This window comes from Trematosphaeria pertusa (genome assembly GCF_010094035.1).
Source record: "Trematosphaeria pertusa strain CBS 122368 unplaced genomic scaffold BU26scaffold_17, whole genome shotgun sequence".
NCBI classification, from domain to species: Eukaryota; Fungi; Ascomycota; class Dothideomycetes; order Pleosporales; family Trematosphaeriaceae; genus Trematosphaeria; species Trematosphaeria pertusa.
In genome coordinates this window covers 210,855-230,798 of record NW_022987228.1, presented here as the reverse complement: position 1 = coordinate 230,798, position 19,944 = coordinate 210,855, and the positions used below count along the sequence as shown (strand labels likewise).

General features: G+C 54.8%; 7 protein-coding genes across 7 annotated transcripts; 2 read left to right on the top strand and 5 right to left on the bottom strand.

Moving 5' to 3' along the window:
• Positions 1–48: 48 nt before the first annotated feature.
• Positions 49–1,065, bottom strand: BU26DRAFT_543439 (uncharacterized protein; the record flags this gene model as incomplete). Its single annotated transcript, XM_033831694.1, has 3 exons — positions 49–519; positions 608–977; positions 1,055–1,065. 3 exons carry the CDS (start codon positions 1,063–1,065, stop codon positions 313–315), a joined length of 588 nt encoding a protein of 195 aa, XP_033678268.1. The 3' UTR covers positions 49–312.
• Positions 1,066–1,566: 501 nt separating this feature from the next.
• BU26DRAFT_523608 (putative adenylate kinase) lies at positions 1,567–3,281 on the bottom strand. Its single transcript, XM_033830080.1, has 4 exons — positions 2,829–3,281; positions 2,705–2,757; positions 2,478–2,632; positions 1,567–2,399 (listed from the first exon to the last, which is right to left on the bottom strand). The coding sequence occupies exons 1-4, from the start codon at positions 2,980–2,982 to the stop codon at positions 1,934–1,936; spliced, it is 828 nt and encodes a 275-aa protein (XP_033678267.1). The 5' UTR covers positions 2,983–3,281; the 3' UTR covers positions 1,567–1,933.
• Positions 3,282–3,672: 391 nt separating this feature from the next.
• On the bottom strand, positions 3,673–6,021 carry BU26DRAFT_437074 (uncharacterized protein; the record flags this gene model as incomplete). The annotated part of the gene is made up of 5 exons (XM_033824208.1): positions 3,673–4,044; positions 4,094–4,283; positions 4,333–5,300; positions 5,352–5,765; positions 5,860–6,021. 5 exons carry the CDS (start codon positions 6,019–6,021, stop codon positions 3,673–3,675), a joined length of 2,106 nt encoding a protein of 701 aa, XP_033678266.1.
• Positions 6,022–6,806: 785 nt separating this feature from the next.
• On the top strand, positions 6,807–8,510 carry BU26DRAFT_493094 (uncharacterized protein). The gene is made up of 3 exons (XM_033826141.1): positions 6,807–7,404; positions 7,458–8,016; positions 8,069–8,510. The coding sequence occupies exons 1-3, from the start codon at positions 6,861–6,863 to the stop codon at positions 8,310–8,312; spliced, it is 1,347 nt and encodes a 448-aa protein (XP_033678265.1). The 5' UTR covers positions 6,807–6,860; the 3' UTR covers positions 8,313–8,510.
• Positions 8,511–8,669: 159 nt separating this feature from the next.
• Positions 8,670–10,733, top strand: BU26DRAFT_569962 (HET-domain-containing protein; the record flags this gene model as incomplete). The annotated part of the gene is made up of 2 exons (XM_033833950.1): positions 8,670–9,422; positions 9,471–10,733. 2 exons carry the CDS (start codon positions 8,670–8,672, stop codon positions 10,731–10,733), a joined length of 2,016 nt encoding a protein of 671 aa, XP_033678264.1.
• A 1,836-nt stretch (positions 10,734–12,569) lies between these two features.
• Positions 12,570–16,178, bottom strand: BU26DRAFT_569961 (uncharacterized protein; the record flags this gene model as incomplete). Its single annotated transcript, XM_033833949.1, has 4 exons — positions 12,570–14,512; positions 14,569–14,608; positions 14,792–15,511; positions 15,558–16,178. The coding sequence occupies 4 exons, from the start codon at positions 16,176–16,178 to the stop codon at positions 12,570–12,572; spliced, it is 3,324 nt and encodes a 1,107-aa protein (XP_033678263.1).
• A 711-nt stretch (positions 16,179–16,889) lies between these two features.
• BU26DRAFT_493091 (uncharacterized protein) lies at positions 16,890–19,494 on the bottom strand. Its single transcript, XM_033826140.1, has 4 exons — positions 18,962–19,494; positions 18,025–18,908; positions 17,332–17,969; positions 16,890–17,281 (listed from the first exon to the last, which is right to left on the bottom strand). Exons 1-4 carry the CDS (start codon positions 19,018–19,020, stop codon positions 17,054–17,056), a joined length of 1,809 nt encoding a protein of 602 aa, XP_033678262.1. The 5' UTR covers positions 19,021–19,494; the 3' UTR covers positions 16,890–17,053.
• Positions 19,495–19,944: the final 450 nt, after the last annotated feature.

Genomic DNA, 19,944 nt, shown 5'->3' with positions numbered 1-19,944 from the left:
CCCAGAGTTTGGCTTTTCAGTACCCAAACGCCCCAACACCTTGCATGCATCGCTCAAAGCCAAATCGATATCGCAGAGCACGGCAGACAGCATGCCCCTGGCCTGTCGACGCGCGTGGACTCCCTCCAAGATGCCAGCTTCTTCAACACTCCCATGTCCAACAGCGTCATGGAGTTATTCGCGGCACCGCAACCCGCGAACGTGGCCCTAGTGTCAGAAGCGCACCATGTCCGCCCCCCTGTGGACCGCCGCACCGCCGCCTGCCTTTGTACAGCCCCTTCTCTTGTGATGTGGCCTCTAAGCGCGTACGTCTCAGAACAACCACACATACCAAAACAGAAAAATGACCGCGGCAAAAAAACCCAACCACACCCTCCACCCAACACCCGTCTTCTCCGCCATCCGCAGCATCCTATTCATCGTGCCGCGTATCTTCAGCCGCGAGTTCTCAAACTGGTCGTTCATCCTGTCGGCGAGCGAGCTCGAGTCGCGGATCTCGTCGCCGATGGCTACGGTCAACTATGTTGGGACAGAGAGTAAGCTACTGCACTGCGCCACACGCCTCCCAGACAGAGGAAGAGGAAGAGGAGATACACGAAAAACGTACATCCTTCAACATGCGCACCTTCCCGCTCAAAACGCCCACCTGTTCGTCGTTCTGGCTCTCCAGCTCGTCCAGCACGGCGGCGCTATACTGGCCCCGCGAGTTCGGCGTCGCGGCCCTGAAATGCGCGCTCGGCGTGCCGCCGCCGCCATTCGCACTGGGATATGCATTGAACGCGGGGGCGCCGGTGTTGTTCCCGTTCGGCGCAAGATGGTCGGTTGATGTGTTGGGCGGCGCGAAGCCGTAGCCGGAGCCGCCGCCGGGGGTGCCGTACGGCGAGGAGCGAGGGGGCTTGTTTTTGGACTTGGACGGCGAGGCGGAGCGGTTGTAGGAGCTGAAGAGGTCGGCGCGGGGGTCGGGCGAGCGGCTGAATCTGCGTAGCTGGATTGTTAGGCCGCTGTGCCTTTTGGGCTTTTTTTTGGAGGAGTCGTTAGGGGAGGCGCATCATACCTGTTTGACATTTGTGGGCAAGGGCGCGCTCGTAGGCGCGACGAGAGTAGGACCAGGGAATGTGTGAAATCGTGCGCGCGCTTTGGTGTGGGTTATTTGTTTGCGGGGACGTGGGCTGGATTTTGCGGAGGACACTTGTCTGTCGTCGGACGGTTGATGGCGGCGTCGGGGTTTGGAGGGCGAAAGTCCGATGGGCGCTGCGCTAGACCACGTTTTGAATAGGGGCACGTGCTGCGTTATGTCAGCTGCGCGCCAACCTCAGCTCGACGTTGGAAATGGTCAAGGCCGCGCAGTGCTGTTCCAGCTTCGCATAGACTAAGGAGCTTCTTGGTGAAAGCTTTCAGGTTGGCATCGGCAGTTCCGACTGCCTGCACTATACCCAGCGACCATTTTCAGTGCAGACATTGCTGTCGTTGGTAGATTTGAGCCAAGTTCTGTGCCGAGAGAGCTTGGTTGGCATTCCTTGGTTGAACGTTCACTTACTGAGCGTCTCGCCTTGGGAATCCTCTAAGGTTGAGAGGTCACTTATGCATTCCATTCTCCTCTCTGCCCTGCTTGACGAGACATCAAGATACAGCAAAAGAGAACCAAACATACAGTACACTGCACCCCGCCAATGCCCGCCACCATACCCAGAAAAAGTCGTTCTTTACAAGTACAAGGGAATCCCGGGGTACCATTACCTATGTGCATCCAAAGCTCTCCTGTCTAGGCCGAGCGCATAACTTTTACGTGTCGAGCATGCGGTTCCAAACGTTGAGCCATTGACCAAAATTCATTCGAGTTACATCTCCCAGTAGAGATGCATGTCGTTCACCTCCTAAGCCTCCCAGCCCCTGCCTTCGTCTCCGCTCCTCTACCCCAACATTGCGGCGCGATTTAGTTCTTTAAGCCAATCTTGCTAAGCAGGCTGCCGCTCTTGCCGCCTATCGAAGTCTTGTCTGCATCAACAATCTTCAACAAACTCTTCCACACCTGTCCAGGCTCTTGGCTGGCATCGATGGGCTTCCAGATACCGGTCTTCTGGTAGTAGGCGACAACAGGTGCCGTCTGCGCGTGGTACGTGCCAAGACGCTTCTTGAGGGTGTCCGCGTTGTCGTCAGATCGCTGGATGAGCGGCTCACCGGTTACATCGTCCGTCATGGTCTGCTTGGGTGGATTGAAAATCTTGTGGTACGAGCGGCCAGACGCAGGGTGGATCAGACGGCCGGTGATGCGAGCAACGAGAAGCGCGTCGTCGATCTGGAGCTCGACGGCGTGCTGGAGCGGCTTCTTGCTTACTGTAAGCATATCATCGAGCTTCTCGGCCTGTGTGACCGTTCGCGGGAACCCGTCAAGAATGAAGCTGTGCGCGAAACGTCGTTAGCGATCCGACCTCGTAGTGCGCCAAGCGATGGTAGCTCGTTTGAAAGATGTGACGTACCCGTTCTTGCACTCCGTGTTGTTGTCGAGCTCGTTCTTGATCATGTTCACCATAATCTCGTCGCTTACGAGACCACCGGCGTCCATGATCTTCTTTGCTTCCCGGCCGAGCGGCGTCTTCTTTGCGACCTGTGCCCGCAGCATGTCTCCCGTAGCCTGCAACGATCAGCATCCATCTTAATATAGCCTAACACTCAATCGATCCTTGTTTTGGCGGAGACAACGTACGAGATGGCAGACGCAAAACTTGTCCTTGAGCCGCGGGGCCTGCGTTCCCTTGCCTGTCGCTCAGCGTCAGCAAAAATCCGGTCCCCCCAAAGGCACGGTTGCGAGAATCGAGGCATGCGCTCACCAGCTCCAGGCGGGCCCATCAAAATCATCCGCACGCCCTCCGTCGAGCTCCCTGAGCCACCCGCCAGTCTATTCTCGAGCTCCGCGATCCGCGCCTCGAGCCGCGAGACGGTGCTCTTGAGCTCGTCGACGACCGTCTCTGTTATTGGGGCCATTGTGCTGGTGTATGTGAAGAATAGGGAGGGGAGGGGAGGGAGGACTGCGGTTCAGCGGAGATGGGGTTGTGGTGGATGCACAATGGCGTCGGACAAAAGTGAGGTTGGAGCTTTGTGAGGTTGCACTTCTTGGAAAGAGCTCGGGTGGAAGGCAAGCTTGGCCGCTAGCGTCCCGAGGTCGGTCAAACACCGATATTGCCCCATGCACTGGCGGCCACGGCGACGCGATATGCGCAAACGAGGGCTGAAAAGCGAGCACTCGGGTCTACTTTAACGCAGCTGGGGTTCTATGGTTGCACTATCTGCGCCATGGGAGGCTTCAGCCCTGGAGCCCGGCGTGCACGTTTCCGCAGGTGAACGCACGGACCGGTTCCCAACGGGAACCGAACGCCGAACAACAGCACCCGCAGCCGCAGGCCCAGTGCATTGAGACACGAAAGACCAAGCAGATTTACGAAGAAAGTGTAAGTATTGTTGCCAAAAGTCTGCGCATACACAGAACAGAGCCCGGCGAAGCCCGCCAAGTAAATGAGTTTCCGCCGTGAAAGTCTTGAGTGGATGCAGACCCCTTCCGACCTCAGCGCCGTCGCTATGCACTTGTGTAAACCGAAGGAATGAACCCCCCACCAGAGTCGAAATCCATCACCGAGGCTTCGCTCGATAGCCACTGACATTGACCTCCTTCACAGGTCAGTACGCTCGCACCTTCTTTCCCGAGGTAGGAGTGCTGACCTCAGCTTTGCGCTTTCCGAGAACAGAGTCGGGTGTGCTCGGTGTCGCGATCCCAGCGCCTTTGCTGTACTCCTCCCAGCAAGTTGCGTGATAGATCTTGCCGCCTACTTGGATAGCATCCATCCATACGAAGTCGTTCGCCTCGACGAGCCACTGGGGTTCGAACTTCTCTTGGCAGATCGGACAGGGTGCGTGGGCGATGGCTGCGTCTTGTGGGACTGGCACATATCTGTCTTTTGCTTGCTTCTTGACAGCAGCAGCCCCTGCTGATGCCCCGTTCGCCGGCTGCTCAGGGGAAGTCTCGTCGACCTCACGGTACTCAATCCATTCCTAGCAATGATTAGCATGATTCTCCAAGTCCTTTAGAGGCTATGCTCACCTTCTCGCTGATATACCAACTCCGGTGGACACCACGCTTGGCAGCGTCAGGATCTTTCACCTTAAAGTGCCAGTCCATGTGACGAGCCTTCTTCTCTTTGCCCTGGGGTGTGCTCTCGAATCGACGTCCACATGTAGCACATATATTCGGGAAAGCCTCGTATAGTCTTGATATTAAATGCAGTCGTGGCCTGGGATATATTAGTTACGTGATGTGAACAAGAACAATGGAAAGCTCACTTCTTCATCGATGCGGTCGTTAGCTCGATCTCGTTGAGCACGTTAGTCGGGGCAGATGACTGCCGCGTCATTGGTTCAGAAGCTACTGGAGTGGTATTTGAGGGCGTGCCGGTCGTTGGTAGTCCTTTCAAGGCATTGAGAAGCCATTCCGCACTTCCGGGCGCGGGAGCCGTGGGAGGCGCTTGCGCCGGCGGTTGCGACAGCAATTGCGCGAGAGGTGTAAATTGCGAAGGGGCGGGTCGTGGAGCCGGTGCCGATGGTGCTGCTCCGGGTTTGGTGAATTGCGCAAGTATTTGGGCGAGGTTTTGCGTTGGCGTAGCGGCAGGCGCTGGTGCAGGCGTTGGTATGGCTGGAGCCTGTACTGGCGTCGAGATGGAGGGAGGTGCTGAAAAAGGAGATGGATAGAAGGGCGCGGTCGCTGGGGTTGACGACTGGGCTGGCGATGAGACACGTCGGAGCAGATCCGCTAGGTTAGGAGTGGAGGGGGGCTGAGGAGTAGCAGCAATGGGGGTAGCTGCTGGCCTCATGCTCGCAAGAAGTTGCCCAATATCAATGGGAGCACTCGCCGGAGGTGGAAAGTTCGACTGCATTGGTTGTTGCGGGGTGTGCATGACCGGTGGGGGCACAGATGCCAGAGGGGCAAAGGCAGGCATTGGTGTAGGAGCAGGAATGGGCGCCAAGTTCTGGACCTGCTTCCTAACTGCTTCCAATTGCTGAGGAGGGAGCGTCTGCGTCTCCAAGACCTTCTTGAGCGCAAGTAGTGCTTGCAGCTTGGTCTGTAGCGCCGCATCAGAGGGATTATATGCAAAAGCTTGCTGCGTAGTACTGATCAGCTTCGCAACTTCAGCCTTCAAATCTTCCAGGTCATTAGAAGACATCGGCTGAGCATATGGCTGCGGCGGGCCGAACTGATTGGTCTGCGAAACGGGGCTCGGGTACTGGCCATACTGCGCCGCTGGTGGATATGGCTGGATCTGATTGTCAGTATACGTGATAGATAGCCGTCACACTGAACTTACTGCTCGAACTCGCGGATCGTGTGGAGCCGCATATCGGGCGCCGCTCTGGGGTGGAGTCGGTGTGTTTCGCCAGATTGCAGCTGTCGCAGGTCGAGGTGGTAGAGCATGCATAGGTCGCTGACTCGGTGCCTGCTGAGCAGCCTGGACGGAGCGAATCTTGTTGAGGGCATTTTCGATATCGCCAGTCACTTCATGTGAGAAGACGGGACGTGGATCCATCGACTCAGGCACTGGCTGTTTCCACGTCTTCAGCAAGCCTTCCATTGCTTTCCGGGTGTGCTGGTCCATGACAAGATACGCGTCCATGAAGGTCCGATACAGATTGCGCCCGAGATAGACCGTGTAGGGCGTGCCAACATTTTTGACGATAGAGTCGAGCACGTAGAGAGCCGGCAGCTTCCACTCCGGTCGAGTCTATAGATATCAGCTGTTCATATCTAATGGGTCACGAAAAGGGGCAGTGGAGCCAAGATTGTGTTCACATGACTGAAAAGCTGAAATGGCTTACCGTTCGGATGTGGTTTTCGAGCTCGAGTGATATGGCCTGGGCGTGCTCTGTGTTCTCTTTGGCGATGATGGTTAGGTTGCTAATCTCTGGTCTACTGTTGATCTTCAAGTCCTGAAGGGCGTCTCTGAAGTCGGCAGCTACCTCAGCGGACGGTAGAGACATGAGGGGCAAGCTTGGTCTTGTATGAAGACAGGGACAGATGTGCTATAGTCAGACTCTGAGACTCGAGGGTAAGACAATGCCGGATAAAGCTGAGCGCTCTATCGTCGGTAGGCCGGAGCTAATCGTGGACAGGCTGACTCCGGAAGTCAGAGGAACAAGACAGACGAATCGTTTCCTCGCTCTCTGCACACGAAAACAAAGAAGGTTTGGGTATGTTGCTAGCTATGTTTTCGCCAGGCAAGGGCAGCGTGAGAACTGCGCCAGAATACCTAGAACAGTGACAAATCTCGCTCTCCTCCTGCGCCTGCCAGCACCACCTCAGCGTGGATGCCTCCCTCCTCCAGGCCAAACGGTATGAGAGAGTGCGCGACCGCAACAGTGACCCAGAGACGAAGGGTATGCTTCGTAGAAAGGGCGCGGTAGCAAACGGAGACAGGGCGGACGCAAAAGCTGACAGTCGGGAGCTGTAGCGCGGACGCGGCTGTTAGCGGTGTCGGTGGGGTACGGCGGGACCTATATAGGAGTAGCGAAGTAGAGAGGGAGCGCTCGGGCTTGCGCGTCGTGGGAGGTTGGCGTTTGGGTGGTGCGAAGGCGCCGAAGGAAGCGGCTGCCGTTCTTTACAGGCGGTGCTTGGCCCGGCGCAGGTGAAAGACAGGCGCAGCTGACTCAGCAGCCGGTCGCCAAATTGTTTGTCCGCGCCGCCGGGGGTTTGTCGCCCGTTCAACCTTCTTTCACATCAACGCTCCATCTCCAACACTTCCGCCGGTATCGCGCTTTCCTATAACACCCCCGGCCACGCGTGCGTTTACTTCCTCGGTGATAGAGCCTCGACAACCGCCATGGAAGACGTCGAGTTCACCAGGTCACACTCCCACTCGCCGCTTCCGGAGGCAGGCCACGACCCCGGCGACCCTCTGCGCCCCGAAATCGACGAGGAGAACTCCACGCCGAATCTCCCCATTGGGGACCCAGATCAGGATATGGAGGTCTCGGAGAGGAGGGTCGAGATGCCCGACGCGGACGACGTGCAGGAAGGCGGGCTCTCTGACAACGAATCAATACTATCTGAGTTGGATGAGCAGCAGTTTGAGGACTTCGATGCCGACAACATCGCCATCGAAGAACGGCCTGCGCAGATGATCGACGAGAACACAGTCGGCTTGATCGGCGTCCACAAGAGGCGGCGGACCGAACTCGACGGTGAGGCGCCGAAGAAGAAAAAGAAGCGCGCAGAGAAGCCGCGGAGAAAGAAGACCAGAGACGAAGACGTTAGTGGAGGCGATGATACCGGTACGCGGAAGAGCAGGAGGTCGAAGAAGGCTGGCAGGATAAGAGGAACCAGTCCCGACGTAGAGGCTGACGAGAACCTGACGCCGGAAGAGCGTATGTATTATGACATTCCGTGACTTTGAGCAAAATCTAACAATGGCGAAAAGGCCGGAGACGCGCCCTCGATGAGCAGATCAAAGCCATCGTCAAGCCGGGTACGTCGCGCCGCCGCAAGAAGGGCGACATCGACCTCGAGGGGATGGCCGACGCCGAAATCGAAGACATGCGCCGCCGCATGGCAGCAGCCGCAGAAGCCGACAACGAGGGCCGGAAACGCGGCGAGCCAGCCCGTCACAAGCTGAAGCTTCTTCCTGACGTTGTAGCGCTGCTTAACAAGAACACACTGAAGGATTCCATTGTCGACCCTGAGATCAATCTTCTGGAGGCGGTGCGATTTTTCCTGGAACCTCTTAGTGATGGCAGCCTGCCAGCCTACGATATCCAGAAGGAGCTCTTCGCAGCCTTAGCCAAGCTCCCAATCAACAAAGACAGTCTTGTCGCCTCCGGCATTGGCAAGGTCATAATGTTCTACATCAAGAGCAAACGCCCGGAGTTGAACATCAAGCGGCAAGCGGAGCGCCTCTTCACGGACTGGACTCGTCCAATCCTTCGCCGGACTGATGATTATCGCAAGAAAGAGTTCGCTCAGGCGGATTACGACCCAACGTACGTTGATATACGGCCACCCTCGTACAGGATGATACTAATCGCACTACAGGAATGTTCCCACACGCGGCAGTGGTGTCCAAAACAGTCAGGCTGCGGCCGCCGCTGCGGCTCGCGCAAAGGCCCTCGAAGTCCCACGCGCGTACCAACGCGCCCGTTTGGAAACCGGTCCAACCACCTATACTGTCGTTCCCAAGAGCAACGTTACTTTCAACGAGAATGTAAAGAAGGGATCAGGAGGCGGCGAGGACATTTTGAAAAGGATCAAAGCTCGTAGTGGCCGGGGTGGCCGCTAAATCAATCATTCGGGTTCTCAGTCGCGCTAAAGGCGTGCGGGCTTGATACTTGGCGTTTGGACAGGAGCACCAGGCCATATTCGGGGACTGCATTCGGAGCCACCTTTTCGCTTCACTATTTGCATGGTCGGAGTTGGTGGGTGCCTTTATTTGCTAGCATGTACCAATATACCGCCTACAGAGGGCCTTTCGATCGATGTTTCGCTCTGATGTGTCTCTAGCAGTGGAAGGCCGTCCTATGCTGCGTTGCGAGCGTTAGGCCCCGCTCATCTTTCGTTCTTGCCGTCTTTGGAGAGCCTTACCCCACCAACACCCAACGCAGGGAATCACGCCGTCTTTACAACTACGTATACGACTATGGCCACCAGCAGAAACCTTTCCACGTACCGAGAAGCACTCCGGCAACTCAACGGCGGCATAGACGGCAATGAACTCTGCGTCCCCTGCAAGAATGCCATCTTCGACGACGACTTCGCACGCATCGGAACGGCAGCCTGGCTCAATGATGGATTTCCAGGCTCCGAGCATCTAGACAAGCCGGCCCTTTATTGTTGTTTCTGTAGACATATTATAAGAGCGAGGGAATTCGCCAAACGGAAAGGGAGGGTCGCAGATGTGCCTAATGTGGGGCTTGATTGGGTGCTAACGGGAATGGAGCAGGGAATCTTTGTTCACGATGATGGCGCAGATATAGATGGAGAAGATGGAGGTCTTCTAGAGGATTTCGAAGTGGAGAAGTGTGGGTTTGTCAGGTCAATCCAGGACCGGTGGGCTGATGTTGCGAGGATCAAAAGTTGGCTTGAAGATTGCGAAGACCGACACGAAGGAGCTTGCAATGCGCATCGTCGTCAATTGCCTGAAGCTGCCGTAGGCCAGCTCCTGCTCGTGGATGTTCAGAACGACTGCCTGGTCTGGCGCAGCTTTGCGGATCGATACTTTGCTTTGAGCTACGTGTGGGGCACCTCGAAGCAGTTTCTTACACTGAAAGAGAACTTTGAGCAGCTGCTGAAGCCGGGAAGCATGTCGGTGCAGTCAATCACTCAGACTATCAAAGATGCGATGCAGTTCGTCAAGAGCTTGGGTGAGCGCTATCTGTGGGTCGACACAGTGGTATGGCAAGCTCCTCAATTCTGCAGGATCAGAAATGACGTGTCGTAGTGCATCATCCAAGACGACCTCGACAACAAAGCCAACGCAATCGCGCAAATGTCTTCCATCTACAGCAGAGCCGTCGCAACCATCATCGCCATGAGCGGCTCCTCTGCCGACGCTGGACTCCCAGGCGTCCCACCAACAGCCCGCAACACTCCCGCCATCTACATTGCACCGTGCCTTCGTCTCATCGAGCGCACGCCCCTCGAGCGCGTAATGAACGAATACACATATGGAACCGGCGAATACCCTTACAACACGCGTGCCTGGACCTTCCAAGAACGTCTTCTCTCGAACCGCAGCATCATCTTCCTGCGCGAGCAAGTCTACTTCCAGTGCAAATCCCTCCTCATCGCCGAAGACCGCTACACCATGGACTATTCAAACTCGGCTGTATTTACTCTAGACAAGGCAAGGACGTGGAGCCAGAACAATAAGGCGAAGAATAAGAAGTACGGTCCGCTGGATGAGTTTAGGTACTACGAGGAGCTTGTGGGTGAGTACACGGCCAAAAAGATGGGTTATCCTGAGGATATTATCAACGCTTTTGTGGGGATTCAGACGGAGTTGGGAAACATGTTTGGGTGGACGTTCAATGAGGGCCTTCCGGTTCCGCTACTGGATTTGGCGCTTCTGTGGACACCGGTCGAGGCAGTGGAGAGAAGGCCTACGGCTCCGAGGCATCCGAGTTGGGGTTGGTCGGGATGGATGGGTAGGGTGCAATACAAAGACCTTGTAAGGCCGTTGCATCTCTCGGTCGGAGAGCTCTTCAAGCCGCTGGCTACTTGGGAACTAGATACCCCTGGGACGATTCGGTTTGACTGCGAAACTGTACTCGCTAGAGCCTTTACTATGCGACGTTGCGAACAGAGGCTTGATAATCCGCATTACAACGCCCTCGTCACTCCGGATGCTCACTTCCTGATCGATCCTAGCGGCCGCCGATGCGGTATCCTCTACGGTATTCGAGACGATACCTCCCCTAGCCAGACCACATTCTCTAGCTCCGTGGAACTTCTCCGTCTATCGAGCTGGAAGCGCGCAAATTCAATGAACACTTACGGTCCCGTCATCGCTTACACCAACGACGGAAATACGCACGAAGAAGAGCTCTTCGATTCGCAAATGCGAGATGTGGAAAGCTGCACGTATAATGTAATGCTGGCGCGGTGGTGGGGCGCGGGATATGAGAGGGTTGCGGTTGGCCAGATCCACCGAGATGCCTGGGCAGGTGGGGAGCCGTTGCGGAAGACGATTGCGGTTCAGTGAGGTTGCAAGAGTTGGAATGGGGGTGCGTCCGCGCCTTAGTTGTTGACGCCATACACTTCCCCTTGGGAGTTGCACAACGCCGGGGTCTACCGGCTACTTTTCTACCCCAAAGAACACTCCTAATGGCCGTATACCTCGATAACAAAGCACTAGCATTATCGCACAAACCAGTCAGTCAGAAGCCCCGACCATCAAGCTCCTTCCCGCAGTCGCAACCCGTCAGCACGCAAACTCCGCATATGACGACGTAAGACGTCTTTTTCCTACACCAAAGCTGACACTCCCGCTCCACGTGCGAGCTTGCCGTTCGATCCGTGTCGCACTTGTGTCCCTCAACCAGAAAAGCGACTGAAACAGACGTCATAGTATGGAAAGCGCCATAGAAGCAGGAGGTGCTAAACTTGGGCAAAGGTACGAAGAAGTTTGGGGCGGTGCACTTGTGGCTTGCCATCGTGTATGCCGGGTAGTTACGGGGCGCTTGTGGGTCGACCTCGTCCGGTATGTGCCGTACCAGTACAGTATGTTCCGTGCGATAGGAAGTGCTTAATGGGTGGGTCCAACGGGCATTATGGAGATGGATACGAGGCGTGACCGTGCTTGGTACGCGTGGATGGGATGCAGGAGGGTATTGGAATCATGAAATCTGAAGTCCGTAGGACTATGACTTCTCAAATGTCGCAGGCAAGAGGATCAGTAGGGTGTGAATGCAACAAGTTCAGCACAGGCAATTTCCGTAGGCCGCGGAGTCCACATCAACACCATGTCAAAGACAACCATGTAGCGGCAGCCCCCAAACCAAGCTTATCCTAAACCTTCTCTTTCTCAAGCTCTACATCCCGGACAGATGAATGTATCCTCTCTCCTCGATCCGGCAACCACTGCGAAAAAGAGCCCAGCCCTCCCCGACACGACGGTCCGTAGCACATTCCTCACTCAACAGCCGGCCACTATGCCTCCGCGTAACACAGCATAGCATCGTCGACGGGCCGATCGAAGTCTAGACAAGATCCAGCTCCGGCACCCCAGCAAGGCAAGCGGAAGGAACAACAAGTTTTGGGCCCCACGAGGCGCGCGAACAGGCCTAAGCGACCAGGGTGGGGTCTTAATATATGCTGCGATATTGAAACGGGGGGGAGATACTGCACGTTGGCTAGGACAGAGCGACCCTGAGAGGGTCTGCGTGTACACATGGGACCCTTGTAGTTCTGTTTTTTGATATCGGGAAGCGTACTATTTTTGGGGTTGCGCAGGCGTGTGATTGGAGCTTGGAGCTGTGACGGCGGAGCATGTTGCGCTGCTGTATTATTGGAGGGAGACAGATGCATTTATCATGAGATTGAAGGTGTCATTATCGTGAAATGGTGTCTACGTACATACGCGCCGGTGGACATGCGAGAGAGATGTCTTCTAAACTAGGTATACAGTACTATTCTCAAACTCGGCGAAGAAGCAACATCGTTTGAATGGTATCATGCCAACTCCGGTCCCCTCTTTTTCTCCAGACTCCGCGGTGATCTCAATCACAGGAACGCATGTCGCTGTTTTCCATACTGTAATCTGCCCCACATTGAAGTCGCATCGAATGTTAGTGGCTTGCATTCTGCTTGCAGTTCGACCACCTGCATCGGGCGCGCGGGCGTGCGGGCATGCAGACAGGCATTCGGAGCGGGCATAAAATACGAGGACAACTACCAAAACTCCGTAACCCGTTATACCCCCGCCACAGCATCGGACCCCTTAATTCAACGGTTGTGGCGTGTTCGTGCTGATATCGTGGAATGTCTGACGTCGTCGTGGCTGAGCAATGTCGTTCGATTCGGTATCTCACTGAGCCGGTCAAGTCGCATCAAGCTCCGGAATCATCAGCGACGGTGCCCTCGCAATCACTGGCTTATTCTTCAAGCTCATCAGTCGATCGTAATGCGGCCGGATGTCATAGTCGCGGAAAGCCTCCCCCGTTCCAATCTTGACACTCCGGAGCATCATCTTCCCCTCCTTGACCCAGAAAATCTGCAGACAGTTCTCCTGCGGCATAGCAAGAGCAATGGCGCCGGGCTTGAAGACGCCGCTGCTGATCTTTCCGGAAGATTTCTTGAGCTTGCGGGGTGATAGTCCACCCTTGGCGGTGTATTCGAACTGGATGAGCTCCGTCATAGCATTGACGGCCACCAGCGTCAATCCAGAGGGAGACTGTGCCGCGTGCACAATTTTTGTGCTGTAGGTCTCGTTTTGAAGCGGATCGTATCCGGGGAACGGGATGAGGAGGGGGTATTCTTTGCCCCAGAAGGCTGTTACGAGGGCGCAACGCCTAAATGAATCGTAGAACACGCTGGTCAAATCGCCGTCGTTGAGTGTCGAAGGGGGTGTCCTAAACGAGCGCGAGTGCTCGGATATGGTACCCACCGGTTCCCTCGTGCAATCCCAAACATCGACGTATACATAGTGGTCTCCCAGCTGCGATGCTACGACTAGCCGCTTGCTGTCGGTCGAGAAGTAGAGTTTCCGAGATATGATGGCCGTTTGCCTCTGCTGCTCTTCTGCCTTCTCTTTCGAACTGAGACCTCTGGACTGCCCACCCCACCAGCCGGAATCTGTCTTCTGGGGTTCCTTGATTGACTCATCACTCGTGGTGCGTTCAACCGGGATCGTGCGCTTGTGTGATATGCCGCCTCGCATCTCGTACACATGAATCTGATGATGGAATGCAATCGGTTTGATACCGCCCTCCAGGCTAAAGAGCTGAGTCTGGTCGTTGATGGAGGTTGCAACGAACTTATCGTTGCGCGAAACAGCAAGGCAGATGTCGCCCATTCTGCCTGAAAACTCAAGGTCAATCTCGGACTCCGGGGCTAGACCGATGCCATCAAATATTATGAGCCTCCTGTTCAGCAAGCCATTACCGGTAGTAGCGATTACAGCGCATTTATGATTACCAGCCGCGGCAACTTCCAAGCCTGGCACCTCGTACTTGCAGCCTTGTATTGCGGATGTGTCATTGCTTGGAATGTCGAAGCGCACTAGATGATCGGCTCCTTTCCCCCACAGTAACAATGAGTGTCCTGCCGAAGAAAACACGAATGAAGGCTCCTTTGGTAGTGGAAATGCTTCCCTCTCTTTCGTGGTCGATTTGCGTCGTATCGAATTAGCAATCCGCACTGTTCGGCTCGGCGACTTCGACTTTGTGACGCTAGCTCCGCTTCTCATAGAATCTGTTGACGGTGTATTCAACCTAGCGCTTGAAACATCTGATGGCGCTGATCCAGATGCGTTCTCTGAGGCTTCAGGAATAGTCGGAGTGTGTAGTGGGATGGGAAGATTCATAGACAGGCGAGATTCGACAGATACCGGTATAGGAATATTCAGTGATTCGTTTAGTGGACTAACAGGATAGTCCAACGAGGATCCAAACGACTGGGAACGCTGAGATAAAGGGCTGAATGACGCTGGGCTAACAGGCGATTCTGTATATCGTGGAGGTTGGCCAGAGGACTTCATTTGGCTCTCCGCATCGGTTGGCCTTGAAACGTGCGTTGGGATGCTGACGTTCACAGTCGAATGCGAATGAGGACTTACGCCGACACTCCCAGCATCTGAAAGAGAGCGCGATGCCGCAGAGGTAGATGCGGCATCATACGAGCCAGAGTCGCCAACGGAATACTGGCTCAGGCTGAAATCGTCAAAGTGGAAATTCTCGAGAGCTGTGGCGAGATGTTGGAAGGGCTCTACGAGGCGGGCATACTTGATTTTCTCCCCGGCTGTGCAGCTTGGACAGCTTACGCCTGGGATGGTAAGCAGGGAACCGAATTGATACACATAGCGGGAGCTAGATACTCACCTTCTTTCCAGTTCACTATAGGTGAGTCCTCCTGGATGCTCTTTGATGAGTTAGCGTCGGCCGATCATTACGATAGTTGCTCGGAAAGTCCGCCTGCAGTAGACTAGAATGCTTGCGTGTGCCTTGGATACTGATAACTTGTAGAGGACTCGAAAGCTCTTCGTTCTCGATGCGTGCGCAGGCCAATATCCCTTTCCATAACGAATGAAAGAGATAGACTCACCTCGTATGCCCACTTGTCGCACCACCGAAGCTTATACGCTAGGTATTTCTTGGGTATCACGTGCAGCTTCGGGCAATCGACAATATAGACAGGAAGATAATCACCATCCAGTTCCTTAGATAGCGTCTCCGTGCTCGGAGAAGTCATACGCGTAATCCACTCTTTCACCATCTCTTGCATATCGTTCGCAGAGACACCTGTTCTTCTGATGCTGAATTGTTCATAGCCAGACTTCCGGTTCGATAGCCAGTCCGCAAAGCCAGTCAATGCAGCTTCGAAGTAAGGACTCATCTCCGATATTGTCTTGCAATAGCTTTGGTTCCGCGAAGGTGTTGGCCGAGAAGATGAACGTTGCTCCAGAAAGGAATCCTGCCTCGATAAAAAGCTATCGAGATCATCGCTCCAGTCGAGCAGCGTAATAGCCAGCGAGTCTAACAGAGCCGGTGCGGGCGTCATCGGCCCAGTCACGTGAAATATCGATATAATGAGGCTTGTTCTGGTGTGCCATAGCTGTTCCAAAATCTCATCTGTGTCGATGCCAAACTGATTGGAGCCGAGCACGCCGGTCTGCCGACGAAGGTCGACATACCGCTGGGTGACTGCACATTCAACCGCCCATACGCAGTCGAAGAGCACCCAGTACGCATCAATCCAGTCCTCTTCCTGGATTCCATGGATTAGTGGCGTGACAAAGGTTTCTGGCCTGATATCCAGCGGGTACTGTGCGAGTTAGCACCATCCATTAAGTTGAAGAGACTCGCCTTACCAGACCGGCGGCGTAGGTGGGTAGTTTGGCATTGGTCCATTCAAGGTGGTACGGATTCTCGCGAGATGTGTCATTGATGGAATCGAGAATCCCGGCAAACAAGTCCGACACAATGAAGCGCTCCACACCGAGTAGTCGATCATCTTGCCAAGCCATATTGATGGCATTCTGCAGCCGCCGCTTATCGTTTGTCGCGAGGCTTTCTTTCCTAAGGAGCAGGAGCCGCAATCCAGATAGAATGGTTTGCGCCAGAATGTGCCTCGGCCGCGTGAACTCTCTGGTCATGAGCGTCGTGTGGCTTGAGAACAATCGCGTCTTGATGTTGATCAGGTAGAGAATGCTGGAGAAGAGGAGCTCGGGTGGTAGGAGGCATGAGAGGACGTAAGGTGGGCATTCCGCGACGCCTGTCGCGTTTCCGCTGAAATAACATCGCTGCAGGTCGAAAATCGTCTTAATCCAGATGACAGTCCGGACAGACTCCCCAGTACTCCTGGTGACATCTTCCTGAAGCGTTGTTTCGACGGAGTGCTGGCCGATGATCTCGCGCAGAATGTTCGCGAGGTCGTGTCTGCCTTCGAGGTGCTGCCAGACTTCCGCGAGATTCCTGTGTTGAAAGGACATTGACGCGGGCGAGTCCTGATCAGCGCGAAAGGCGCAATACGACGGCAGATGGTGTGGCTTTCGGAAAGTGGGTGATGATTTGGGGAACGATGCATCTTCGAAGCTTGTGGTCGCGATCGGGCTTGGGCTTCGCTGCCTTGGGAGCGCGCACAAGCACCGGCCAGCGGCTGTCTTGGCTGGCACATTCCTAGAGCGTTGAAGGGCAGGGTGGTGCAGGTGGTCTGCAGTGGTTGGGCTGGGGAACTTCAGCTCGACTAGGGTCGTGTAATAAAAGAAGCGGGAGAAAGACCAAACGTCCCTTGCGCTAGCCACCCACATCCCGCGACGCGAGCCCTGGCGATCAAATGGGACCCATCACTGCCGAACCGAGGAATAATTATAGAGCGCAGGCCGGGCGATCTAAACTGGGAACTGCAATAACGCCGTGACGAAGCCATCAAGGAGCTGCTGCTTCTCTTGCTTGACCGGTCGTTCCAGTCACGTGCGGTGACTCCGCTGGGGATCTTCTGTTGCGAAGATGGTGTCTGATACGGCCGGTAGCCTCAGACACAGAACGGGTGTATTTGTGTGCCACCCGAAAGCTGTGCGCGCCGACTTGTCCTGCTATGATGCCTGCGGCTGCTTTGGTGCAACAGGCTTAAGACGAAAGGCTGAAACCGCGAAAAAGAAGGACATTACAAGGACATTACCGATTGTAAGCCTTATCGAAGCCAGGAACTTGGGTATCATTAGGAACTATCTCGAAAGTCATGAGAAAGCGCCATTAGAGGTACGAAAACGCAGTCATGACCGCCGCCCACCGTTGCGCCGCCATCACTCCAAGAGCGCACTCGGCACCGAAAAAGCAAAACGGAAAACGCTAGCCATCCTCCTTCTCATTTGAGCCAACACCATATGAATGCCACGAGCGCCTTGAAATTTTCCTCGTCCCATATGGGCGCCTTTGGGTTCGGGAAAAACAAGTGCCCTCGTCGCCGCCCAGGAACAACGACTTTGGGGGGTGGTCGCTGGATCTGCATTGAAGCGTTCCGCTGCCACTTGAGCGGGTTCCAGCCGTCGGACCGGATTTTGTACGCCGCGATAAGGGCGAAGAAAGCAGCGATCTTCACTTGGAGTTAGTGCCACGTCTGCGTGATCCCGTCGGGAGACTTACTCCAATGTACGAAGCTATGAAGTCGGGCATGGAAAAGGGATGCACGAATGCTCGCCAGTTGTTGAAAGTAATAAGAAGAAGACAGAAGATGAAGCCATAGTATGCTCGGAAGAGCTGGCCGTGTGTGCGATAAGGGTATTGCTTGTCATCTCGGTTGTAGGCGCTGCGATTCTCCAGCGTGTGGTCGTCTGCCGCCGCTTTGATCCTATGATAGAACTGGATATACGAGAGGCAAATTACGCAATAGCAAATCAGCTCCGATACGACCGCATTGCTGGTGATTCGACCGAGGACGACAGAGGGGAACGGTTTGACAGCCAGAAATGCCATGAAGCCCACAAGCCATGACACCGTGACAGTGCCTAGAGGTACTCCTCTCGCAGTTGTCCTCTCTAGTCGCCGCCTGGTGTTTTGTGCCCACAGTGGCCACGCTTCAGGAATGCTCGCGAGAGCATGGAGGATACGGCTGGAATTGTAAAGAGAGTTGATGCCCGAGGTCGTCGCGGAAAAGATGAAGAAACCGTTGAAGATCGATGGCCAGACACGGAGGTGATTTCGGACGGCTGCCAGAACAAAAATGCTATTCTGTCCGGCCCGCACGCTATTGATCTGGATATTGACGAGGTTTTCGTCGTCGTCTCCGAGACGTCAGCCTGCACACCGAATTGACGGGTCGAAACTGGACTAACTTACATGGCACATTTAGTCCACCTACGAAGGTCCCGAGGATATACAGGATCGTAATGCGCAGGTTGAGTTTCTTGCTCGCAAGCTTGATTGTTTCATGTTTTTCGAGATCCTTGTTTTCAGCCGCGGTAATGCCGACTGTCTCGAAACCCACGAAAGAGAACATGCATGCGGAGATAGCCGTCCAGAGAGCTAGGAAATGACCTTGTTCTCCCCTCAAAGTGATCCCTGGGTCCGCGTCGTGCGATGGATGCACCACCAGACTGTTGGAAGAGAAACCCCACGGCTTGTTCCATGTCCAGAAATGATTCCCGTTCGGTACCGGCACCCTCTGCGTAGCGGAGATGATGACGTTGAAGGCGATCAGCAGAGAGATGAAGCAGATCTTTATGACGCCGAAAATATACTCTAACTGTCCATATTGTCGCACGGGCAATAGATTGATCAGACCGATCAGGATCAAAAACAAGAAGACCCATACCGCGGGGCTGTAGTGTTCGGTGCTCCATCCCAATTCCGGATCTGGATAACCGACCTTCTTGAGGTAATCGGGATCGAAGCGAAATTTCCATAGTTGAGCAACAGCCAGAATCTCGGCGGACAGGATGACGACCCAAGCAAACCATGTGATCCAGCCGGTCGCATAGCCAACCGCTTCATCGATAAATCGGCCTGGGAACTCAAAGAGTGGTCCTTGGACAGGAAACAGGGCTGTCATCTCTCCTAGGCAAGCCACTACGGACCACATAACGGAGGACGCCAGAGTTATGGCAATGATGGCGAGACCCGGGCCGGCAATGTAAATGATCTTGCCGCTTTGCAGGAAAAGACCAAAGCCTATACAGGCCGAGAATGCCATCATGTTGACATGGCGCTCCTTAAGGTCCGCACTGCAATAGCGATCGTATCAGCGACGGTCATGTTGCTTGGTTCGAGATCATACCTCAACACTGTGCGTCTGGACGACATCGTGTATGAGTTCTGGCTCAGACGGGTCCACATTCGGCTTTCGAATCCAGAGGAAGGCTCAGCGAAGCGCAGAAAAGCACCCCACGAGTATCAAGAGGTGAGGCTTGAGAGATGGCTGCGAACGGGAAGGGCTATCGCATATCAGGTATGGAGATGGTCGCCGAGCAGAGTCCGTATTCAATAAATCTAGCGAATGAATGTCTGAGGGGTTATGCAGTGTTACATATTGCAGCTTCAGCTGCGAAAGGCAGTTGGACGGGTGCATCACCGGAAGGTCACACAGGAAGGCTGCAAGGGCTCTCTTGCGTCCCGCTGGCGCCCTCTCGCTGGTAGACAATTTTACGCATGGGTGGTGCAGCGGAGGACTGGTCTAGGTGGCCGAGCGACATGCTGTGCCCTGGCCTGGTGCCGTTGTGGTGGGAGGGGTTGGCGAAAGCAGGGATTGAATACGAAACACGAAGGTCACCCTGGTCAGATCTGCAGCGATCGCGAGAAGGTGGTTGGGGGCGGCGGGCATGGCGTGAAGCTTCGAAGACGGAGTGGCTTTCTCCCGACTCTGGAGGTGGAAGGTCTGTGCTGTGCTCTAAAGTGAATACGGATTAGCGCAGGGAACCGCTGGTACTCAAATGCAACCTCTGCCGCTCGGACATTGCAGTGTGTATTTTACGAGACGCATTCAGTAACCCCTTAATGAAGGTCGTTTGCAGATATCTGATAACCTCTGCAGAGGGGCAGTGTACTCGTCTACATGGACGTTGAATCTTGTTTTCTTTCTCGTTTCCTAATTTTAGTCTCCAGAGAAGAGAAATCAGCGCGTTCGAGGACATCAGAACAATGGTGAGCCCTGCAGGCTCTACTAAAAGTCGAGGTCGTTATCCTCGTTCTGATAGGCTTCGCAGAGGGGCAGTGTATCATTGAGACCAAATATTCTGCCTTGTCCTCTTCTAATTTTGGCTA